Raw genomic sequence first — 26,157 nt, forward strand, 5'->3', positions numbered from 1 at the left:
TCCCGCCGCGGCCCGCGAGCCAGGACAGCGGAGCGGGGAGCTGACGACCCCCGGGGTGCGGCGCGCTGGGGGCGGGCTCGCCCTCCGCGGGGGGCCTCCCGACCCGCGCCTGGTCCCTGAGGCTCCGCTGCCCCCCGAGCCGCGTCTCCCTGGTCTGCAACATCCCCGAATCTATCCCTTTCGGTGCCGGCCGCGTCCTTAGGGTCCCGGAACAGCCTCCGCAGCCCGGGGCTCCGGGTGATGCCGCGGGCTGCAGTGGGAGCCGCGAGGAGCCTGGCGCGCCGTGTCCTTGGCACCGGGATGACCTGCCTTGGTCCCGGACACGGGGAGCCGGAAAGATCTGTCCTCGCGTCCGCGGCTGCAGAGGTTGATTCCTCCGTGCCGGTGTAGACAGTTTCCACTTTGCAGAGTGTGCTTCTAGGTGCAGTTTGCTTGTTTTTGCCTTTCTGGTGTGTGGTCCTTCTGTATTTGTTTTGCGCTTATCTGAATTTCTAGGGTCATCTGTCCCTTCCTGGGGACCCGCCACGCGCACGCTGACGGCCGGCTTTGCACCTTACGGTATTCGCGTGATTCTTTTCACCCGTCTTCGGGTGGCTCCAAATCCGGGGAAGTTTTACCTGGCGCTGAACACCTCGTTCCCCAGCGGTGGTTTCTCGAGTTTCCAGAAACCCAGTAGGGAACGGCACCGGCGACCTCTCCCTTTTCCCGGATCTGATGAGACGCTGGCATCCTGCGTTTCCCTGTCGAGGTGCGTAGATGATGGGGCACTTTGAGTTCTGATTTAGGAGGGGGTATGTGACGTGCCTTCCTCTGGGCAGCAGCAGGACCCTTGTCGAGGACAGGTTTGCCGGCTGTGCTGCGCGCGTCCCGCTGCCGGATGCCTGGCCTCCGCCCGGCGACGGTTTGGTATGAGACTCCAGAGACGGGGTCTGTTTCCTAATGTCCTTCATTTCCTCTGCCCGTTCGTTTTCCTTCGGAAAATTTTCTGCTGAACTGAGTACGTGCTTCGGTGGTTCTTTGTGGTCGATGATGGGATCCGACAGCTGGAGGTCTCAAAGCCATCGCTGTTGGCACCGTCCACAGGACAGGTAGGTGCAAAGGGCGGGACACGGGCAGCGGTTCGGTCCCGGGCCAGCCTGGAGGGCCACTCCCCCAGATGTTTCTTCTCGGGTGATTTGCACTTCAGATGTCCTGGATTCATTGTTCTGACAACTGCCTGTCAACAGAAAAAGAGGCAAGATAAGTGACAGTCTTTTCTTAAAAGGTTTACCTCTTAATGTAGCCTTGCTGCCCAATGCACCCTCAAAATAATAATAGTCATCCAGATAATATTTAATTTGCTTGGTTATACACCTAGTCTGGGTGTTTTAGCTCATTTGTGATCTGGCCCCCTAGAGATTCTTCAATATCTTTTTGTGACTACACATGTCTCCTTTGGCTAAGTAGAGAGGCGTCTTGTCCTCTGCCATCACCAGCCATCACCATGCAGGACACCCTTTGTAATCAGCAAGTAGTGGATCCTTAATGCAAATGGTTTTTTGAAGCACATGTGAGTGAGGCTGCTTTGTCACAGAGCTGCATGGACAGCCCTCCCTAAGGCCATGCCCTGGTCACCTTCAAATGCTGGGCATTGTGGGGATGGCAAACCATCTGCTGACCTCAGAAGTATTCTGGGAATACTGAGTTCCAGCAGGTGGATGAGGTATCCCATTTTTGTGTTTTGGGTTTGGGAGGCTTATTTATTTATTATTTTTGATTTCTCTACCTAAGGCAAACTGCTTTGCAGAGCTCAAAACACGTTCATGGCTCTCATTAAAGAAGCCTGATGTGAGGTAAGATGGGTTCCATTCTTCCTTGCTGTTGATTAGTTCAGCTCAGCAGATTTTAGTAGATATCTATGATATGCACAAGCACATCAGAGGTTAAGACATAAATAACCCTGTGATGGTGTGTGTGGCATCAAAGCCTTCAGAGGGTTTATCTGCAGGTTTCTTTTTTGAGAGTTTCTATTTCTGAGGGTTTTTTTTTTTTCTTTTTCTTTTGTATTGAGGGGAAATGATGGTTGACAAAGTTGGTTGGTAAGAATGATTAATTACACTAGTCATTGAGTAAACTTGGAGTGATACATTTATTATAGGAATGAAACAGTAACACATCACAGGCAAAATCCTCTTTTTCAGCCTCTATTCTAGATCAAGTCTGAGCTCATTTGATAATAGTTCTTCCCTGGACTTCCTTTTCTCCCTGCACTTGCATTTATTTATTTATTTTTATTTTTTAAGTTTGTAGATTTTGTATAAACTTTTTTTATATAATTAGCCATTACGCAGAAGCAAAAAATAAAATTATGGCTGAGTTTTTGTGTTTACTCATTTGAGCTTTCAAAATAATGATTTAAGAACCTGGAAAAATACATTTCTGAAAGGCCCTTGACGTCAGACACACTGTAGGTCCCGCTTGTCTGGCTTCTGGCACCGTGAGCCATTCAGTAAACATTTGTTAAATGAAACTAAAAGCCAAAAAGTGGTGATGCAGAAGAATGCCATTTTCCTCAAATATTTATTTGTGGAGCATGTTGTATTATACTATTATTTTATTAATATAAAGCAACATAGACCTAATTTTTATAGACTTTCATTATTGTTCCTAATGACAGCTAAAAAAAAGTAAGAAAGCTTTAAATTCATTAAGAAATAGGGAACCCAAAGGAAGAAGTTCGAACTCTAAGTGCATGAACTGGCACTTAGGAATCCTGTTAGCTGACATATCTACTTGGAAGATTGACGCCAGAGGCTTAGATGAAGAAATCTTTGGTATACATAGGATTCAGAATTCAGAAGGTTCATTTGTGCATTCACTGGCCATTTCAGGAGCAGGGTGGCACGTTGAACCAAGTTCTGGGGCTCCTTCAGTTCCAATTCTGATTTGTGGCAGATGTGTCCATAGGATGTAGTATTCTGAGATACTCAGCCTCATGACACAGAATGCCTCTGTCAAAAGTTCCTTATGAGTATGACCATGGTCATGTTCACATTTAGAACAAGAAAATAGTCGTTATTTAGCCTTTACTAAATTTTGGCAATTAAAATAGAGAGATTCTGAGCAGACAAGAAGCTGTAGACACTTTAACAGTATCTCTGAACATGAAATGGCATAATCCAGCCAAAACAGTGCCAGTATTTCAGAGCCTCAAATTCATATCAGGAATAAGATATGTCATTAATATTTCTTGGGTTCCTAACTTTTCAATTCCCATCTATTAAGTTATAGTAAGATGGGAAATTAGTCCAGGTTTACCATTTGAATGTGCTTGATTGTGGGTGCTGATATTATCATAGACAGTTGCAGACAATAGTGAAAGGGTCTGGAACATGTAAGCCTGTAATAGTTGTTAAAAGGGTTGCTTAAAAAGGTAACAGACCTGAATCTAACTTTTGACAGGCAACAAAAGGTTAGGTGGCTATAAGAACCTGTTTCAAATTCAGGAAGATGACTTAAATCATAGTTAAAACTCTAATGCAATTCATTCAGGAAACATTCAACATATGGATTTATACTCCAGGGGAAGCCAAAATAGCAGCTTTCTTGATTTATTTGCCACAGTAATCTGGTACTGATTAGAAATGCCTGGTAATCTTTCAATTATTGTCAGTTAAACTGATTTGGTTCTCACTCATTTTCAATTTCCCTTTGACCAGGATTATAGCAGAGGGATATACTCTTATTTCTTAAATGGAACATTTATGACATCCTGTCAAATGCAACTTTAACTCAAAGTGTGGCTAAGCCCTATCGGGAAGATGGACTTTCTTGCCTTAGCTTGGGAATCTAAAACTGTGAAAGAAATGGTACAAACCAAACATTTTATTTTATTTTATTTTATTTCCTTTTTGTCTTTTTTTTTTTACTGACTGGTAACGGGATCGCAACCCTCGGTGTTGTGCCCGCACTGCGCTCAGCCAGTGAGCGGGAACCGGTCTCCACATGGGATCCGAACCCTCGGCGGGAGCGCCGCCGCGCTCCCAAGTGGCGCACTCTCCAGTGTGCCACCGGGCCGGCCCCAAACCAAGCATTTTAAAGGTCTGTGTTAAGTACAGACAACATAGAAGAAGGAGGAGCAGAGGAGCAGGAGGGTGATGGGGAGAAGAAAGTTCTAGGCTTAAAATCCAGGAGCATTTTCACTGCATGTGCTACAATTAAATTTTATTTCTACTTCTTAATGGGAATGCCTTTATTATTTTTTTCTGATTATAAAACAACACATGTTCTTTGTATCAAAATTCAAATACAGAAATGCACAAAATAAGATATTAACATACACCATAATACCACACTCTCGTATATTGACAGCTTGGTACAAAACCTCTTGTTTTGTTATGTTGTGTGTGTGTGTGTGTGTGTGTGTGTAGTAGGAGTAATAGTAGCAGTAGTAGTAGTTGTTATCTCACAAAAATTGAATCATATTATAAACAATTCTGAAGCTTACTTTCTTGACTTAGCCATATGTTTTCAGCAACTTTCCATGTTAGAAAATATAGTCCTGTTTAATAGCATAAGAATTCTCTGTGACCCAGAGTATTTTCTCTATGCCTGTCACATAATATATATGTGTGTGTGTGTGTGTGTGTGTGCCTTAAAAATACATTTTTATTTTACTTATTCAGTAGAAAAGTACACAAATCATAAGTATGTAATTTATGATTTAGCATTCTGTTTGAACACACCTGTGTAAAAGGCACCCAAGATCATAGAAATTATTTACTAATACCTCTCTCATAGCCGTCGTATGCTTTGGCTCTCTCTCATTGTAACAATCCCTCATGAGAAATCCTTGGCGAGCTTGTTGACCGTGGTTTCTGTGAGTCAGGTATTGGATCAAGGCACTGTGCCTTTAAGATTTGATGGGGGTCTCAGACTTTCAAAAAGACTCCTTGCCAATAAGGTTGGTCTAGTTCAATGCAATGAGTTTCCAAGATCCTTCACTCTGTCCCCTTATTACTTTATTAACCCTGCCAGTTTTGATCTAAAGTTTGCCCATTGAATGCTGCTTGGCACATATTTTTATTCTTATAATGAAAAACCTCTGGAAAACAAAAAAAACTGAATAATTTGTTTTTCATCTGCTTTCTTCTTGTTGGCCATCCAGCTCAGCCCCTTGAAAAAGGCATCCTGGGCTTCCAATTTGTGGTTTCTGTCATTAGCTGGGTCTCCTTCAGCACATTCTTTTCTAGAAGCAAAGTATAAAAAACGCCCTTCAAAATTTATCTAACTTTTTGGGACCTCAGTTTTTTTTAGAGATTTCTAACTCTCTGATTCTATGAAAAACTTTCCTTTTGTTATTATTGTTGCTTGTTTGTTTTGTATTGTTTTATTTTTTTTAATAGGGGGAAGTTAATATTGAGAGGGACTATCAAGGAAAGAAAGAATAAATTAGACATGCGATAAAGGTTTGACGTTAGTAGCACAATGAATGAAGAGAGAAAATATTTGCTTCTTTGGTGCCCATCTGTTTTTATTCCTCTTACTCTTTTTCTAATTAGAAGCCTCATAAACTAATCAGAAACTGGATTTCTGGATTAGTTTCCTAGCACAGTACTACTAAGAAAGTCTGCTCACATCACTGTGGCTGTGACCTGCATGGAACTCAAAGCATGGTCCGTGCACCAGTGCCTGTTTTTGAATTGTTACTTTACTATGTTTACTATGAGATATGGAATGTGTGCCACATTATAAAGCAAATAAGGCACTAAGCATGCTTTTTAGTTTAACTGACTTTTTGTTTGCAGCAAGACTTTCTTGATGAAGACATTTTTTCAGTATGTTCATTGCAAATTCCTCATCTCACTGGGACTCTTAACCAACATGTCACTGAGGGAGCTGAGTGGCTACTTTTGAGTAGTGTTGATCTCTGAAGTGGCACTTTGTAGGCAAATTCAAAAATTGGTAAAAATGTAATCATTTTCTTTTTCTGTGATTTTTCTATTGTGTTTTTTTGTTGTATTTGTTTTGTTTTGTTTGCTTGTTTTGGTTTAGGCTTGAGATAGAGTGGCTAACAGTCCCATGGCATATGATATTCCTGAATGTAGTGAGTTATAATGACTTTCCCCTCAATGACCATAAAATGGATATTTTCCTTGACCCTTTTTTATCTCCACAAATGAGCACAGTGTCAAGGTTGTGACTATAAAGGACTTACCATTTTCAAAACATGGGACTGTCATGGAGTTGAACTTAAAGAATACTTTAAATTTTTTTAAAAAATGCATTCTGTTTTGTATCTAGTCAGAGATCCATTGACTCACTATGGTAAACTTTTTTTTTTTTTCCTTTTTTGTCTTTTTTCGTGTCCGGCAACGGATCGCAACCCTCAGTGTCGTGCCCGTACTGGACCGGGACCGGCAACGGGATTGCAACCCTCGGTGCTGCGCCCGCACCTCGCTCAGCCAGTGAGCGGGAACCGGTCTGTATGTGGGATCCGAACCCTCGGCGGGAGCGCCGCTGCACTCCCAAGCGGTGCACTGTAGCAGTGCGCCACTGGGCCGGCCCTAAACTTTTGATTTTTATTGTACTCTTCAGAATACATTTGATACAACCCTCCAGGTATAGTCACAAAAATGTACTTCAGTATTTACAGTATGTTTCTCCACCCTTCTCTCAGTTATCCTGATAAACACTTGATTACATAAAATCTTAACTTTGTTGGATATTGTTGAAAGACACAATTGATTGATTAAAAAAAAAAAGTATGGGTAGAGTTGGCTTTGGAACCTGAAACTATTAATTTTATTGTCATAAATAAAATATTAATAAAATTAGAAAGGGTTCATCATTGTTTTTTACTATTAAGAAATTACTCTTTTGAATAATCTTTATGAATTTATACAAGGTCATTGTATTAGTCCATTTCTCTTGCTTATGAAAAAAATACCTGAAACTGGGTAATTTGTAAAGAAACAATATTTACTGCTTACAGTTTCAGGGGCTGGGAAGTCCAAGCCCAGGGAACACATCTGGTGAGGGCCTTGCTGGTGGTGGCTCTACAGTGCTGCAGGGTGTCACATGGTGGAATGGCAGGAGCAAGAGAGAGCTGAGCTTCTCAGTTGCGGTACTTTTAAAGCCATCAGAACCATGCCCATGACCCCATTAAACCATCAATGGATTAATCCGTTCCCTAGGGCATGGTCCTTACAATCTAATCACCTCTTCAAGGACCCACCTTTCAGTGACCATAATAGGATTTCCCACCCTCTTAACAATTACATTGGGGATTAAGCTTTAATGAGTTTTTCGGGGACATTCAATCCATAGAAAGCATCAATGTATTCATTAAATAAATATTCTTTTGCCTGTAAAAATAGAATATGGGCTATCTCTCCAAAAGGCTTCAAGTTTCTTCATTCCTTTATTCTTTCATTTATGCAACCATCCAGAAAATAGTTATTGATCATCTTTAGGCCATACTCTCTCTTTGCTGGTCTGCAGATGTAAAAGTAAGTGAAATGTTAGTCCTTTATCCTAGGAGTTCACAGTCTCTTAAAGCAGACAGACAGGTAAATAAATATAATAAGTGTAATAAAATGTGAGAAATACTAGTGTAGAAATTGCCTTGAGAATACTGAGGAGGGAGCCAGAAATTTGCACAGAGAAAGTAGGTGTGGATTTCTTTTATGAGTGAATAACCAGCAGAATCTGAGGAGGGGTGACTTGAATGGAAGCTTTAAATGAAAAAATTGGAATTGGGATTGAATTAAGGAGAGGACACAAACAAATATGAGGATTAAACAAATATTTTTATTTATTTATTTATTTTTATTTCTTATTTTATTTTAATTTATCAGTATACAATAGATTTGATTTTCATGTCCTTTTATCAATTCCTCCTTTTCCTCCCTCCCTCTCCCCACTCCCCTCATCAATATCATACTATTCATGTCTTAACAAAATCAAGGAATTGTTGTTTGTTGTATCTTCTTTCACACCCCCATTTGTTTGTTTATTTACTTATTTATTTTTATTAGCTCTCACAAATAAGTGAGAACATGTGGTATTTCTCTTTCTGTGCCTGACTTGTTTCACTTAATATAATTCTCTCTAAGTCCATCCATGTTGCTGTAAATGGTAGTATTTCTTTCTTTTTTATAGCAGAGTAGTATTCCACTGGGTAGATATACCACAGTTTCCTTATCCACTCATCCAATGATGGGCATTTAGGCTGGTTCCAACTCTTGGCTATCATAAATAGTGCTGCAACAAACATTGGAGTACAGGCATCTCTTCGACATGATGATTTCCATTCCTCTGGGTATATTCCCAGCAGTGGTAGATCTATCGGTAGTTGCTTGAGGAACCTCCATACTGTTTTCCATAAAGGCTGCACCATCTTATAGTCCCACCAACAGTGTATAAGAGTTCCTTTTTCTCCACATCCTTACCGGCATTTATCATTCTCAGTCTTTTGGATATTAGCTATCCTAACTGAAGTGAGATGTTATCTTGAAGTGGTTTTGATTTGCATTTCTCGAATGCTGAGTGATGTTAAGCATTTTTTCATATGTTTTTTGGCCATTCATATATTTTTGAGAAATGCCTATTCAGCTCCTTTGCCCATTTTTAAGTTAGGTTACTTGTTTTTTTTCTGTTGTTTGAGTTCCTTGTATATTCTGGTTATTAGTCCTTTGTCAGATGTGTATTTTGCAAATATTTTCTCCCACTCTGTTGGATGTCTTTTTGCTCTGTTAAATGTTTCTTTTGCTGTGCAGAAGCTTTTTAGTTTGATATAATCCCATTTGTTTATTTTTCCTTTGGTTGCCTGTGCTTTTGGGGTCATATTCATGAAGTCTGTACCCAATCCTACTTCCTGGAGTGGCTATCCTATATTTTCCTTGAGGAGTTTTATTGTTTCAGGGTGTATATTTAATTCTTTAATCTGTGTTGAGTTAATTTTGTTATATGGTGAAATGTATGGGTCTAGTTTCATTCTCCTACATATAAATGTCCAATTTTCCCAGCACCATTCACTGAAGAGGCAGTGTCTTCCCCAGTATATGTTCTTGGAGCCTTTGTCAAAGATCAAATGGCTGTAGGTGTATGGGATGATTTCTGAATTCTCTATTCTGTTCCATTGGTCCATGTGTCTGTTTTTTTGCCAGTACCATGCTGTTTTGGTTACTATTGCTCTGTAGTATAATTCAAAGTCAGGTGGTGTATACCTCTGGCTTTATTTTTTTTGCTCAGGATTGCTTTGGCTATTTGTGCTCTAATGCTCTTCCATGTGAATGTTAGGATTGTTATTTCCAATTCTGAGAAAAATGTCATTGGAATTTTGATGGGGATTGCACTGAATCTGTAGATCACTTTGGGTAGTATGGACATTTTCACAATGTTAATTCTTCCAATCCAAGAGCATGAGATATTTTTCCATCTTCTTGTGTCCTCTTTAATTTCTCTCAACAGTGGTTTGTAGTTCTCATCATAAAGATTTGTCACATCCTTGGTTAAATATATTCCTAGTTATTTTATCCTTTTGGTGGCTATTGTAAATGGGAAAGCTTTCTTTACTTCTTTTTCTGTCAGCTCATTGTTAGAATTTTTAAATGCTACTGATTTTTGCAAAAACACAAGTATTTTTTTTTTTTCCTTTTTGTCTTTTTTTGTGACCGGTAATGGGATTGCAACCCTCGGTGTTGCGCCCGCACCACGCTCAACCAGTGAGCAAACCGGCCTCTATATGGGATCCGAACCCTCGGCAGGAGCGCTGCCGTGCTCCCAAGTGCCACACCCTACCAAGTGCGCCACCGGGCTGGCCCAAAAACACAAGTATTTTTAAAAATTAGGAAACTGAACACCAATCATAGGTACAATAAGTAAAAAATGAGACTGAAAAATTAGCCTTGGCCAGAGAATAACAGACACAAAATATAGGACAGATAATATAGGAGAGGTCTTTTGGGTTTCTTGCTCAAGATGGTAACTATAAAAATTATATGTGAATTTGACTTATGCACATATGATCATATTTTATCCCTTCCTATATGTAGTATGTAGTTAATGAGCATTTGTTGAATAAGTGATCAAATGCATTAAAGAATGTAGCTCTTCTTAACCAAAGGCAACACACTGCCCCTTATTTGTAGAACGAATTGTTTTTACCATTAGGGATCAGGTGTCAGTCTTAATATCTATGTTGTCTCACACCTATTCCCACTTGAAACCATTCGTTATGTTTAAGTGACAGCTAGTCAAGTTTATCCTTATACAATAGCAGCTCACCATATTCCAGCCAATATGTTTTTGGCTCTACCAGTAGCTAATACTCATCCTTTCAGATCTAACACTTACATGAAATTAAAGCTGACCAAACATCCTCCAAAACCTTCTTTCTCACCAGTGCCATAAGGGGGGTTAATATATTACGTATGCAATTCATGCAACTCCCAGTTATTCAGAATTTTACATTTTACAGTAAAGTTATTGGAGACCCATCATAAACTCTACTGTTACAGCACAGTGAGATCTTATGTTGGTCAGTAGAGATGGATTATGCTACAATAACAAATAAGCCCAAAATCTCAGTGGCTTAAAGCAACAAAAGTTCATTCACTGTTGACGCTAAGTGTCAATGGGGTAAACGCAGTCACTGTGGTCACTCGAGGACTCTGATGGAAGCTGGAGGCACCTACACAACGACGGCAGCAGAGGGAGGGATGTGGCAAGTCTCACAGTGGGCCTTACATTTTCCGTCCAGAAGTGACACGTTACCATGTCATTGTCCAAAACAAGTCATATGGCCACTCTAAATTCAGAGGGTGTGGGAGCAGCAACCCTATGACATGCCTGGAAGGGGGAACATCAGAAATAGTTTGTGAACAACACTAATGACCACAAGTCTCAAATGTGAGAGAGGGAATGTCATGAACGTGGAATTGGGAGACATAGGGATATGGATTTGATTTCTAGCCCTGCCTCTGAGTGTCTAGGTGACCTTTGGCAAACCTTCAAATTCTCCGAGCTTTAATTTTCTCATCTGTTAAAAGAAGGTGGAGAATAACAATATATTAACCACCTTGAAAAGTTGTGGAGATCAGAGGAAGTACACGTGCGCACACACACAAACGCACGTCCAAACTTGATCAGTGCTTTTATTCGGTAAATATGGGCAGCTATCATTCCTGTTGTTGTTTCTGTTGTTGTTTGCCAAACTGGTTTGTCTGAACGTTCTTTCTCCTCCACAAGCATCCTGGGTTTGCCTTCTTCTGCCTGTTGTGTTCTGAAGACAGATCCCCATTCCACTAGGACCTGGGGGTGCCCGCACCCCTCTCCTACCCTCCCTTCTACTTCCCACCACTCTTCTCGCATGGTGTGTCCCTGCATCCCAGCCACACCACTGAAATAAAAGAGAACTAAGACTAGATGGAAGAACAGCAGATGATGGCTGAATGCACATTTCTGGCCAATGCTATTTCTACAATTGAATACAAAACACAGAGCACACAACCTTAAAAAGTGAGGTAAAGAGCTCATCCTTGGTAAAGGACAATATTAAAGTCAGTTACATCCTATATAAAAGATTACCCATGATTTCCTTGAGTCAAACCATATTAATTTATATTTTTTAGATATTTGTAAAAAACAGACTACCCCACTCCTGGTGTATATAAAATAGTTATATGTAATTGTTTATGTAATAGTTGCATTTTATGTATGTAACTATTTTATATAGGTCATCAGTTCAATAGTCTGTTTTCTGCAAATAATTCCTAATTATTTTTCAATTTCAATTTCACCTTACATTTTTAAGTTGAAACACATTGGGGAGAATTTGAGCCTGCACTTGTTTATTGCTTCCATATTATCTTTGACAGGTTCTGAGTCGTTATCTAAAGTGACAACAGGCTGCTGAGGACTTGATTTCCTCCTACACTTGATACGCTGCCATATCATTTTGTTCCGTGCTGTGAGGAACATGTAGACATTTTCTTTGTTAGCCAGACTTTTGAGTTTGCTGTGTTGCCTGTGAGAGAAAGAGAGAGCATTCAGGCAAGTGCCACTGCTCTGTTCATGCCAAGGATTAGCAGGACCACAGGGAATCCCACATGGGAACGTGCTTTCTGATCAAGACACATATCCTCTTTCTGTTTCCTGCCTTCCCTGGTGTACCTGGAAATGCAGGTAGACAGTAGTTTTACAGCCATGGAAGAGCAAATTGTCTCCTCGTAGGGATGGTGTGTTATGTAACTCTGTCTAAAATCTGACTCATCGAGTACTTATCATTGCAGGGTACCTACCCATGTCCTCAGTTGTATGGTTGGTGATGACTGGAAAAAAGCATAATTATTATAAAAGCTCCCTGCTTTTTTATTTGCAGCTTTTTTTTCAGTGCCTAGATTCAATTTCTAAATTGTTCACTCACCCCTATTTCACAGGATTCTGGCCCTGTACTGTAAGTGAGTTCATGAGGTCAAGGTTAGCCTCTTGCCACATTAGAGAACTTACTCGAGCCGGGTGATCAAAGAAGTGGTTGCTAGTTTTAGGAGTTGTAAGACGTGTGAGCTCTTTGACCTGTGGAACTTGCTGTTAGCAGCCCATTTGCCTTTGCCACGCAGGTTAAGTCTCCCACTCCTGTGTGGTTCATCTGCTGCTGCTGAGTCCTACAGTCCCTCCTTCAAGTCTGGATCTCACTGGCTCTTGTGAGCCCTCCTTGAGCTTCTCACAGTCCACCTACTCATTTTCCCTCATTAGACAACTACCCTCTTGACTCAAGATGCTGCCAAAGCCCCAACCCTTGACTGGGTATTTAAACTGCAGGAGAGATACCCTGGGGTGCCTCTGAAGATGACTGATGATGTAAGATGAGCATAACTGGATTCCTTGATCCTGGAGGCCCAGATGAGATTCAGCCCTGTGGGTGGTGGCAGGAGTGAAGGCAGGAGTAAGGCTGAGCAGTGAGTCACTGTTCCTGGCCTCAGGCAGAATCTACCACCACCGTGGACCCAGCCTCCTGGCCATGAATTACACTCCCTCTAATTCATCCTCTGAGGTGTCACTCACTGCAAGTACCTGGGGGTTAGTGGGCATCACGACTGATGATAGCAGCAAATATTTGAACTTTTCCAATGCCCATGGAAGAATCAGGCTTCCATTCTTGTGTTTCTTTAGAAGCTTCTAACATTTTGGCTGACCTACCACATATTATTCCAAGCATATTTTCTTGATATTCTTGGGGATAAATCATTTTTTCCTTAACTTGTATGTTGAAAAATTTCAAACCTACTGAAAAGTTGCAAGAATAATAAAAATGAACACCTATATATCCTTCAACTAGATTAACCAATTGTACACATTTTGGCACCTTTACTTTATTATCTTTCTATGTGTGTCTGTTTGTATGTTTTGTTTGTTCATTTTGGCTGAACGACTTGAGGGTTAGTTGTTAATATTATGACACTTAGTGGCCAGATACTCCAACATTCTTCAGCATTTCCTAGAACAAGAACATTCTCACTTAGGAAATTTAATACTGATAAAAAAAACAATTATTAAATGTACAGTCTGTATTAAACTTTCCCCAGTGGTCCTAATAATGTCCTTCATAATAAAGCTGTTTTTTCTTTTAATTGCTCCGTGATCCACCGACAATCTTGCATTTCATTAAAAAGAGATAAATCTTGAAATCTGCATCCTACTGTTTTCTGAATATTCAGCCAACTATTAAATAATGTAGTGTGGCCAAAACTGGATGTATCCAAAACTTAGCCTGCCTCAGCTGCCAATTACTAAGCATTATGCTTTTTAAATACCCATTTTACTATAAAAAGCATCATCGTACTGAGTGTCAGTCAGCCATAGAGGACTGGAAGAATGAGAGAATTTATTTTGCAAAATTTGTATGTATATGTTATGCTAAACACTTGGTTAATATCAAGATGAGATGGGCATTTTACCATCTATATCATAAACTAGGGCACTATTTGTAGTTGTATTATGAGAGATGGTGGTTCATTAATTTAAGTAAATGCTATGTCTTGATATAAAACACCATTAAGTGAAAGACTGTGAGCTTGAATCCCTGTTGGGGAATGCAAGACACATAACATTTATACGTATTTGTGATATTTTAATCCATTTTTAGGGAATAAGCTATAAACCTCCCTAGTTTAAACAAATATATGACTATAGTTGTTAATAGGGATAGATATAAATAGGGGCCTGCTTTATTATTTTGCTAATACTGAAGTTCTCTTTAGAGAGCCTATATCATCACTTTTTTTCCCCCTTCCAAAACATGTATTTTTAAAATACATGTGATTTCATGGATATATAATGGTTATTAGTTTCTGGTGTATTTTTATGTGCAAACACAGAAGATTGGATACATTATATAATTTATATTTCTCTCTTCCCTATGCCTCAATTTTTAAGCTATTTTAGGTGGAAGTGAAATTTGGGGTCTAAATTAGGGAGTGAATGGAATATTTACTGTCTATCCATTCTTGTGAATTGAAAATACACACACAAAATGATGGGCATTTAACAGGAACATCTGCCAACAGAAAGGTCCTCATTAAACACATTAGCCTTGACGCCTATGGGAGATGGAAGCAAATGGAATAAGGAATGGAGAGAAAAAAAAGATTGATGATGCCGATAAGCCACAAGCTGAGGAATGTACCTATTTAAGGAGGAAGGTAGCAGTTGAAACAAAAAGGCAAAGAGTGGCATTTGTAGGGCGTGAAGGGTACGGTCCCACATTTTCCTCTTATATGGAGTGGTTCTATGGCCCATGGCTGCCCATTTCTGAGGAATGTGCTTAAATTTAGGATGGACTTCATCAATGGTTGTAGCAAAACTAAATTTCCAAGCTCTTCCCTGCTCTCTTAGAGCAGTTTTAGAGGAACCCAAGGGCCTCTGAAACATGAAGATACCTGGTAGTTTACATGTAAAGTATTAAAAAAAAAAAAAAGAAGAAAAAGACAAGCTCTGGCTGGCTGACATGCTCATGGATTTATGACACTCACAAAATTAAGTTTATAAGAACAAGGTCTTTCCAAATAACACATTATATAAGGGGACTGTTATGAGCATTTCCTGAGTGGACAAAAAATATATTGTCTACAAATTATTTTAACTGTAGAGACAAAATGAGATACAATATAAAAGAAACAAACACCGTTCCATTGTCCTACTGCAGCATGGTTTAATGAGAATTTTTAAAAACTTGTCTATTCTTGCTAAAAATGAGCAAAACTTTTTGTAGACTAATGCTATGATTTAACCAATTCTAGCTGCTCTGAAAATAAAAAATGTTTTTCTTAATGTACTTTTAAAAGATTGAAAGTGATCAGAGCTGGGTAGGGGGAGAGAACTGAGCCTGAAGCCCTCATTAAAAGTGCTGGAACGTCTTGAAAGGCCAGTCTTCCTTTTCACCTCCTTTCTTCCCATTGATTCATTATGACCTTGCCTATGATCTTCAAATCATTATTTCACTAGCTGCTCGCTTTTTCTTTAAATCAGGAGGTTAGCCCATGACCTTTTCTCCCACTGCCTGAAAGTGACTTTCATTATTCTGCTACTTCTTAACCAGTTCATGCTTCCTTCAACCTTCAAGCTGCTACTTTTCTCATTCTTATTTAGACTAATTGTGTTAGCCAAGGCAGGTCCAATCTTCCTGAAATGCAGTAAGTCCCCTTGGTTTTTTCTAAACACCGTAAAAGTATCATGAAAATGCTATGCCTAGAGTTGGTTTCGTATTTGACCCACTTTTTATCTAGAAAATTACCCATTTAGGCTACCTATCTTCTTCTCAGATAGTATCATTTTTAAATGGTTATTCTTTCTAAGGTAGTGATTTTGACATAAGCTCTTTCCATGGGATATAAATATACTAAAAATTTATTAAGAATAATAGTTTGATTTCCCCAGAAAGACAGTGCTATATAAATGCAGGGACTCACACCTACAAATACCTTTGAGACTGTTCAGTGTAGATGGTCAGAACAGTTATGTTCATATCTTTTGAAATGCTGTGTGGTGTTTTTTAACTTCCTTCAATCTAGTGTTTTGTGTATTAAGAAACGTACACTTTGAATATTCTGAGAATTATACCATTTGTGAACAACTGTTTTAAAGAATTAGAACAAAATAACGTGTCTAACATAAAAGTATTCTGAGTATAATTTATTTGTTTTTTGTTTGTTTGTTTTTTTATGTCTTTTTTGTGACTGGCTGCACCGCGCTCAGCCAGTGAGCGCACCGGCCATCCCTATATAGGATCCGAACCCGCGGCGGGAGCGCTGCTGCACTCCCAGTGCCACACTCTCCCGAGTGCGCCACAGGGTCAGCCCTTCTGAGTATAATTTAATATTTTTTCCTGAGGAAATATTTTACAGAGCCTGAGAAATACAAGTAAATGAAAGTCATCACTGAGGGAGAGATGTAGGACATTGGATTGAATCCAGAGCAACCTAAAAGCCTGACTTAGAATTGCTTTTTTTTTTTTTCCTTTTTGTCTTTTTTCGTGACCGGCAACGGGATCACAACGGGATCACGCCCGCACCTCGCTCAGCCAGTGAGCGGCTGGTCTGTATGTGGGATCCGAACCCTCGGCGGGAGCGCCACCATGCTCCCAAGCGGCGCACTGTAGCAGTGCGCCAGCGGGCCGGCCCTAGAATTGCTTTTTAAAACAAATCACTGACACCAAGCTATTACTTTGTCATTTCCCTAATTTTTGCCAAAGTATGATGAAAAATTCTGATTGTATTTCCGATCATTCATATGAACTATAGGTAAAAAGGATTGTTAATTTTAATTTTTTGCCTTAAATTATCCAGTCCAGATTCATGAATTCCAATGCACTATTCAGAACCTCCATCTCTCCACATTTCCTCTCATAAGACGGCCTCCTCTAACTCAGATAGATGCAGTTTATTTCTTTAACTTGATTTTAGTTTTTATTGGGCTGATAGAAGGAATCATAATGAGAGCTTACGCAAAATTCTACTCTCCCAAAGCATCGTACAGATAAGTAAGAACAGTTCTCAAATAGGCATATATACAGATGGCTGAATCAGCTTTGAGTAAGGATAGCACATAAGATAATAAACTTTATTTTTATTATTGAAGGCCCAGGGGTAAGTGTTGGCCACTGACTGCAAGTAAAGATTTACATTTAGAGAAGGGCAGTGGGAAGAATGTACTGTCTGCGCCATCTTCTCTCATCTAGCATGACCTAAAAGGCCATTAGGCAAAGAGAAAGCAATAAAAGAGAAGATAATCATGCAAAGGGTAAAGGAATGGTTGCAAGGTCTTATATAAAACATGCTATTTTTCCAAACAGAACTAAAAACAGCTTTGCTCAGATGTGATAAGGTCCCTTCTGGATCCTAGAAATAGTTTCTATGTGTTCTACAGAGAAAGAAATTCAATACATCATCTAAAAGCATTCACTGCATTATGATATCAAAGTTTACATTTGTGTCCTGGAAAAAGCATTTCATTATGTCATGTTAATACCTGATTGCACCATTCCTAACGGTCTTAGGAGGACCACCTTTTGGCGTATGACACAGCAAGACTTGATAATGATGAAATGCTGTTGCGACATCGTACCAGCCAGGCCACTTTAAATAATGTCTGCATGGGAACATGCAGTTTGCCCCAGTTTTCCCCAACAACCAAAAAAATCCTTTCCAATAGTTGTTATTCACATACAGATGGATTTGAATAAAGTCACAAAATCCAAAATTGCTGTGCCACATTTGAGGCTGACCGGTGGGCTGAGTATTATAACCCATTGTATTATAGAAGTCAAGGCCACAGGTAGGCTCTGCCCACATACTGGCCACCATGGGTCCTGCAATGCTTACATGAGAGGACTCAGAGATAAAGGCACATGCTAGAGAGTATGCTTTTGTTCTTCCCAAGCATTACAACCCTCATAATCACCCTGTAGGAAGAAAAGCTTCTGCTCCCTAAGAAGGATCACAGGCTCGTGGTGCAGAATGACTTGGAACCAGAGTCCCCAGGTCTGTACTATCTATGCTCTCTCCATCCCCCTGCTCCACTGTGCTCATGGTGAGAGACTGCACATCCCTCCTTCCTGGCTTCAGTGGGTGACTGCTTTTTTTGTAGATTTCTTCCCAGCACAGGTTTTTATTCCAAGAGACAAAGGGAAAGCTGGCTGACCATGAGCTAAAACATTTCCACAGATCTTCATTTATAATGTCATGATCCAGCTGTCTCATTTCCTTTCTCAAAAACCACTTTCCGAGGATGCCTCAGAAAAAAAGCATCAAAATCCCCACGTGGCTTTAGGTGTCACCCGAAATGAGAGTCTGCCGGCACTACCCGAGACAGGTCAAGGCTATGCATTTAAGATGAAGTCTCTTTCTTCTTTTCTTTAAACCTTATCTTCTTGAGAGAAGCAGCCCAAGAAGCATCATTTTGAAACATACTCATTTGATTTCATTTCCACAGTGCCTCCTCCAGCCTCATTTCTCACTGTCACAATGCCTAAACACGTACAATTTGGTCCATCTTGAGCATTGTATGTTTAGTGTCAAATAAAACATTCACCAGAGAGAAAGAAGACATACCGAGTTTTTAAACTTCACTGAAGAAATGAGAATTAATGTTGCCAAATTAAAATGATCTCAACAGTGCATGTATTGTATTGTTTCAGAGTAGATAGTGAAGCGAAATTTGTAAGCTGTCATTTTAAATTAAGAAGTACTCTGGAAATGATATTAAACCTGTAATATTTGGGGTAGGGGGTGGCTATTTAAAGGAGAAGATATTTAGCTGTGAAAAGTCAAATAAGAACACATTGTTTCATTTATTTATTTTCCATCCTTCTTCCAAGGCCTCTTAGATCAGATGTTTTACCTAAATCTTCCTAGCACCATTTCCTGGAAACTATTCCATAGATAGTCAAGATTGACCATGGGCTTTTGGTCTGAAAGAAGACAATCTTCAGGAAATGAAAAAGTACTCCTGGAATATTTACCCTGTAAAGAGATACCCTTTGTATCAAGGTATCACCCTTGTAACAAGTGGTCTGGTAGCCGGTTGTGAGCCCTGCCACTGAATTGCTGATACCACAGTGACATTGTCTGTGCCTCCAGACTCACCCCTAGAAAATGATAAGATTTGGATAGAAGAGAAGGCGGCATTAAAAAAATTAGCCAATTCCAGTTGAATCTATGACTGCACATGTCAGAACTGTAGGACTAGCAGAGACCTTGAAGTTCCTCTGATCTTTCTAGGCATTCAGAAGGACCTGTCTGTCTACTGGTACTTTACTTGAGATGGCCTTTTTATTATTTTCTAAGTATGATTATGGAAACATTATCACATCTTAACTCAGGCCCTCCTGTAGAGGTAGGAAAGGTAAGTAGCTTTGCTGTGCAGAGAGAAAACTGAACTATCGAGACTGAACTGCAGGCTTGCCCAAAGTACGTGGCAGAGGTTATGGAAACATTATCACATCTTAACTCAGGCCCTCCTGTAGAGGTAGGAAAGGTAAGTAGCATTGCTGTGCAGAGAGAAAACTGAACTATCGAGACTGAACTGCAGGCTTGCCCAAAGTACGTGGCAGAGGGGAACCAACTACCCAAGGCTGGTAAGTTTTCTCTTCCTACCCCAATTGAGGAAACAAAGAACACAGTTCTGGTGTGGTTGTAGTCACTTGTCTGTCACTGTCTAGCTATGTACTCTGAGTAAATCCCAGCGTCTTTGCACCTCAGTTTTCTCATCTGCAAAACCAGGACTAATTCATGCTCTACCTGCCCTACAAAGTAGTTGTGAGGAACGCACAAGATGCATGGTCCTTACTTCTTTGCCCATGCTAGAAAAGAGGTGGTATAAAATGCTTACTACCAAAATGGCAGGAAAATTGAGACCAGATGGTGTAAGGGTAAGGGAGGGCAGCAGCCTAAACTCCTGGCTTATCTTCTAATTAGATATGTTACTTTTGTCAAATCAATTACTTTCTCTGTTTCTCCATTTTCTCAGCTACACCTAGGAGATTGTACCAGAACATTTTGCATATTTTTTCCAACTCAGGCTAGGAGATTTCTGTCCTAGTATTCTTTTCTATGCACCGTGCTGCCTCTGAGACTCTTTGCTGTATTCCCTACAGATGAATGCTTGGAACATTTACGTGCTGTAAGAGGCTAGGTATTGCCAAATCAGTGTAACACATTTGCAGTCCCACTGTGATTCTTTTTTTTTTTGTCTCAAAGCATTGTTAGCAGCCTGCAGCACTCTAATAGAATTAAAATCACTAGGCAAAGCATAATGAGGAGTAGGAGTCAAATTATTTTAGGAACTACTAAGATGTTGTCCCTGGCCTACTCAGAGGAACTCACTAAGACTCATTAGTCTGCGTGACACCTGCTAGGGGCAGCCCTCTCTGAAGGGCCCCCTCCTTCCCAGGGATCATTAGTGCCGCTCAGCTCTGGCCACAGCAGCAAATGTCAGCCACGCAAAGAATTAGCTGCTTAATTAGATCTTGAGAAGAGAAGGAAAAGGCAAGTTGTCAAGGTAAAATTCAGGGCAGAGTTTTGGAAGGGAAAGCTGGGGGCAGAAGGGATGGCTTCCGTTAGCATGGCACCACACTGGAAGCAAGGTTTACAAATTCACAACAAAATTGTCTCATGCCATGAAGCGCTAGGAAGAACATCATTTCTGGACTTGCAGAAAGTTATCTCCTGGGAGGGGTCCTTCTCTCTCAGGCTGCTTCCCTCACAGCCTGAACACAGTGAGGAGCTTTTCTTTGCATCTGGCCAAGAAGAAATCATTCGGCCTCCGCACCCCTTAAAACACACACGTGCACAACTCATTTTGTTCCAACCCTTTACAATTCACAGAGTGTTTTCATGTCTATTGTCTTGGTCTGTGCATAACACAATGAGGAGTTGGGGCATGGGCCATACCATTGTACAGAGAGGAAAACGGAAGATCAGAAAATGTAGGTAATTTGCCCAGCTTCGCAAAGGTAATGGGGAATTCAGGACTCAAACCTCAGTCTCTTGACAGCAAACCTAGAACTTGCTACCATTTAGAGGGAATCTTTGTTCTTTGTTCTTCCAAGTTAAAGTTTTATTTTTATTCAATGCCTAAAGTATGTAAAATAAGGTACCTAGGTATGAGGGTACTTTAAAAAGTTCGTGGAAAATTGAATTAAAAGATAATCTGAATCCTTCCATTAACGTTTTGAAGACCCCTTGAACATTTAAAGAAGAGATGTAGAAATGGCCTCTGATCTCAAGGAGATAAAATTTTTAAAAACAAACCGGATAATCTGAATCCTTCCATTAACGTTTTGAAGACCCCTTGAACATTTAAAGAAGAGATGTAAAAATGGCCTCTGATCTCAAGGAGATAAAATTTTTAAAAACAAACCAACTTATTATAAAACATTCAACAAGAAGCAGACTTAGATGGGCAGAGAGTCTCCAAAGTGTGCAGGAGGGAAATACCAGTTAGGAATTAAGCTGTTGGGCTGGAAAATGTGCAGAATTAATTTTCTGGAGGAAGTCGGTTTGGAGCTAACTTTTTAGATTCTAACCTCAGAGCACCCACTCTTGGAGTGTCAGTTGAAATCGCAGCAGATGGAGCACATCAGAAACGTATTTTCCTTTTTATTTTATCTTTAGTTCCTTAGAGAAACCTGACAATAAGGGCACCGTGAGAGAAAATAAAAGTTCATTTTTATATCATCAGTTGTAATATAAAGACATAAACATTGCTTATTCCTGGGGTAGTTATTTCACTTTTTTCCCTCCCTGGTGGGTTTTATAGCTAAGTCTTACTGAAATAAAAACTAAAACTGAGATTTAAATGTAATATTTTCCGAAGAATGCACTGAGTTGCTTTTTTCTTTCTTTCTTTCTTTTTTTCTCCCTGGTGGGTTTTATAGCTAAGTCTTACTGAAATAAAAACTAAAACTGAGATTTAAATGCACTGAGTTGCTTTTTTCTTTCTTTCTTTCTTTTTTTTTTTTTTTGCAGTCTCAATGGACAACTGATCCCTTACTGCCTTGTTTGAAATCCAAGAAGTTTTGTTGTGCCGATTTAACAACGTGCAATCTCTGCTGACACTATCATGAAAAAAATGTCAATTCTGTCCTTTTTAACCCCTGTGTGAAACTTTGACTTTAATATACTCGTTCATTCCTTCACCCTTCATAAAGATGTCTGAACCCGACCCTTCATCTGGATTTTCAGGAAGTGTGGAGAATGGAACTTTCCTTGAGCTGTTTCCCACATCACTGTCCACATCAGTGGACCCGTCCTCAGGCCACCTGTCAAATGTCTACATCTATGTGTCCATATTCCTCAGCCTTTTGGCGTTTCTGCTTCTGCTTTTAATCATTGCCCTCCAGAGGCTCAAAAATATCATCTCCTCCAGTTCCTCCTACCCAGAGTATCCAAGCGACGCTGGAAGTTCTTTCACCAATTTGGAAGTCTGTAGTATTTCCTCTCAAAGATCCACTTTTTCAAACCTTTCATCATGAAGAAAAGGGAAGAATCTTTGAATGCTGCAGCAGCTTAGGTTTTCCTATATGGGAGCTGTCACATGGAGTGTTGCCTTGTCAAAAAAGTGACCCCTTTGGTTTAGACCTGTTCCCCCTTCTCCTTTGACTCTGATTTCTTTTCTGTTTATGATGCTTTTCACTTGTGAATTTCACACAAACCACTTGACGGCTCTGGGACTGGCTTCTTCAGGGTGGATCTGATCGGTCCACCTGGTTGGATGCAGTGGACTTACTTGTGGCATCCTCTTGGTGGATGCAGTTTGCACTTCATTCCTCTTTTGAAACCAACCGAGCTCCAGAAACTGGCAAAATTAAATTTGAACTATTTAGAAGATATTTTCCATATTTAAAAGACAAATTGGAGATACCAAATTTAAAAAAAGGAGAGTCAATTTAGATTTCATGTACAACATTTCTAAAACTGGGAATAAAAATATGCAAAAATGTTTTCTTTAATGTCACTTTAACAAATGAAAATGACATTTATTGGTAAGTATGTCATTTGGAAAACTTTTGGAGGAGTTTAACTTTAAACAGCAAGACAAGTATGTGTTATGATGCAGTTTGTAATGTATTTCTGCTCCTGGGCTTCTTTTTCTGCTTATATTGCAGTCACGATGCTCCAGGGTTGTGGAATTCTTTGTGACAATTGCTGTTACTATTACTAAGAGAAGCACCAGAAGAGACACCGAGATGTTTTTATTTTATGTCTAAAATTTCCATCAGTGGGAATTAAGCACATGGAAAATATTTATTTATTTGCATTTTATACAGTAATAACTTCTTAGCAGTCATGTACGTTCCTTCACTCAGTTTCATAGTCTTTATAATTTTAGTGCAGAATTATATTAAGGCTTCGAGGTGTCAAGTGTTTGTTCGCTCACATTAAGCTGTGAAACTTAGAGACTAAACTTGCTAGCATACATGTTATTATATATGCCACGAATGTTATGTCTCTGATAAATAATTGCTGTAGGTCAACATAATACTTTGCATTAGAATTCCAGGATGTGGGTTTATTTTTTAAATTGTAGACTCTCAGGTTGTGTAGCTGCTGAGAACTTCAGTGATCCTGGGAGCTGCCATCCTGTGGTCATCTTGTGGCCTGGGGGTCGGGGTGGGGTGCCACGAAATGAGGCACAGACATGGAATGTGGGAGAAATCAAGCTGCCCCTAAAAACAAAACAAAGCAAACTACTGCCTCTTGCAAGTAAGAATTTTAATTTAATTTTTAAAATGTTGAGAGAGTTGAGGACTGGGAATAAGGGTCAGAGGCGGCTGCTTCTTCTTTTTATTCCATAAGCTTCACTTAAATCAGACATTTAACTATTTATATATCAAGAATGTCCGGAAACACCATAAGACCAGCACAGCATTGCTGCTCTAAAATGTATAATTAGTAAAAAATTTGCCTCTGCTGCCATTTGAAGCCTGGCAGTGGGTTGGGTGTTATTATGTAGTCCAAAAACTGGACTAGAGAAACTCTGCTATTTTAGAGCTTTATTAGCATTCTCTCAGTATATACATATATTATATATGCACTTATGTAATATATGTGTGTGTATATATGTACACATATATATTCACATACTTAAAAGTTGTGTGAAAGCTACACAAGATTACAGAGGCATCTATGTTACCACTTTTGCTCTTTGATTTATCTTGTGCTATTTTGGTTATTGAGTTAAAAAAAAAAAGACATGGGTGAGGTGATTTTAGAAGGACAAATTTGTCATACAACAGGACAAGCTGAGTATGATTCTGTCCTTAGGAATGACTTTATATTTTTTCCTTCTGGAACAGACATGAGGACTTCTGGACAGCAGAAAAATAAAAACAAACAAAAACCCAAATAATAATAATAATTTTAAAAGACTTACAACAGCAAAACTACTTTAAAAATCAAATTAAATCAAATCTGTAAGCACACTCCCACCCCTCCCCTACTGCATCAGTTTGGTTCTTGCTCTCAACCTTAAGTAGAGTGATTAGGAGCAACATTTAAAGAGGTAAAATAGGATTTGTCATTACAAGCTTGCCAAGGTAACAGATTGTATAACTCAAGATGAATTTGTGTTGTTCAGAGAGGTTGGAAGACGGGTTTATAAATAAAGATGTGGAGCCCATAGAAAGCCTGGTTCTTCTTGTTTTTTTCTGTGAAATGATCAACAATCTTCTCTCCTAGAGAGGAGGCTTTCCCTGGGAGTTTTAAATACATGTACATACGTGTGTGTATACATATGTGTGATGGAGATATGTCACCCCTTTTCTGCATGTCCTCTCTGATGCAGGGTCAATAATATGTGATCCAAATGTCAGCCTAAGAGTATATAGGGATAAACAAGCCAAAGTGCTTTGTCTGTACTCTTTCTCAGCCACAATCAACACAGAAGTTGATTGGGACCAAAAGTGTGGAGATTTCTCCCCACCAGCAAGGAAGCAACCAGTGTCCTCTGATTCAAATCTATTCTGACACTATCTATCTGGAGATAGTGTCAGATCCCACAAGTGTAGGGCTCAGTCACCAGGACTGCCCCCACTTCAGATGACAATCTCAAGTCCAGGCCTGTGGAACTTCTGTCCAACCAGCTATAAATTGAAGGTTCCCACAAACCCCTCCTCTGGTTCAACTGATTTGCTAGAGCAGCTCACAGAACTCAGGGAAACACATACTCACACTTACCAGTTTATTATAAAGGGTATTACAAAGGACACAGCTGAAGAGATGCATAGGGAGAGGTATGAGGAAGGGGTGCAGAGCTTCCATGCCCTCCCCAGGTGCATCACCCTCCAGGAACCTCCACATGTCAGCTTTCAGGAAGCTCTCCAAATCCTGGCCTCTTGAGTCTTTATGGAGACTTCATTACATAGGCATGATTGACTAAGTCACTGGCCACTGGTGACCAACTTAACCTTCAGCCCCTCTCTCCTCCCTTGAGGTTAGGGGTGGGCTTAAAGTCTCAACCCTCTAATCACAAAGTTGGCTCCCCTAGCAACCAGTCCCCTTCCTGAAGCTACCTAGGGGTTGCCAGCCTTCAGCCAACTCATTAGCATATAAGAACACACTTATCACTTTGGAGATTCAAAGGGTTTTAGGAGTTTATGCTGGGAGATGGGGAAGAAGACCAAATATATATTTCACAATATACACAGCCTCTGTCCACCCCTGCAAGGGTCACTTCCCCCTGGGGTGGTGAGTCCCACATTTCCTTGATTAGAAGAGTCCCCTTGATAGTTGGAAAACATAGGTTTCCAGGTCACATTCTGAGCCATGGAATAGGTATTTTTAACAAGGGCCCAGGTGATGCTGATGATCATCGAGACACACTGTGGCAGAGGAAGGGTCACACACATTGTTCGCATGTATCTGCAGAGGACAGAGGGTCTTACCTCCCAGCCACTGCCCAGGTAACTGCAGTTTCTCCAAGCTGCTCAATCCCTCACCCCCAGCTCACAGTCTTCACTAGGACCTACCCTCCTTCTGGTGTAACCAGGACTTTTCAATTAAAATTTATTCCCTGTTTCAATTGCTTGTTCTTTCAGTAAAATTCCATAACTTTCTGTTTCTTCCTATCCCCCTTTTTTTTTTTTTTCCTTTTTGTCTTTTTTACTGACTGGTAACG

The 26,157-nt window shown here is 40.0% G+C and overlaps 1 protein-coding gene across 3 annotated transcripts; it reads left to right on the plus strand.

The window, feature by feature from the left end:
- Window positions 1–470: 470 nt before the first annotated feature.
- SERTM1 (serine-rich and transmembrane domain containing 1) lies at window positions 471–24,099 on the plus strand. 3 transcript variants are annotated; one of them, XM_008587578.1, is made up of 3 exons: window positions 847–1,088; window positions 1,771–1,832; window positions 22,008–24,099. In XM_008587578.1, exon 3 carries the CDS (start codon window positions 22,190–22,192, stop codon window positions 22,511–22,513), a length of 324 nt encoding a protein of 107 aa, XP_008585800.1. In that variant the 5' UTR covers window positions 847–1,088; window positions 1,771–1,832; window positions 22,008–22,189; the 3' UTR covers window positions 22,514–24,099. The 3 variants fall into 3 exon arrangements, with proteins under 3 accessions (XP_008585799.1, XP_008585800.1, XP_008585801.1); XM_008587577.1 differs by lacking the exons at window positions 847–1,088; window positions 1,771–1,832 and adding an exon at window positions 471–748; XM_008587579.1 differs by lacking the exon at window positions 1,771–1,832.
- The last annotated feature ends 2,058 nt before the right edge of the window (window positions 24,100–26,157 follow it).

Source organism: Galeopterus variegatus, unplaced genomic scaffold (genome assembly GCF_000696425.1).
Source record: "Galeopterus variegatus unplaced genomic scaffold, G_variegatus-3.0.2 Scaffold4445, whole genome shotgun sequence".
NCBI classification, from domain to species: domain Eukaryota; kingdom Metazoa; phylum Chordata; class Mammalia; order Dermoptera; family Cynocephalidae; genus Galeopterus; species Galeopterus variegatus.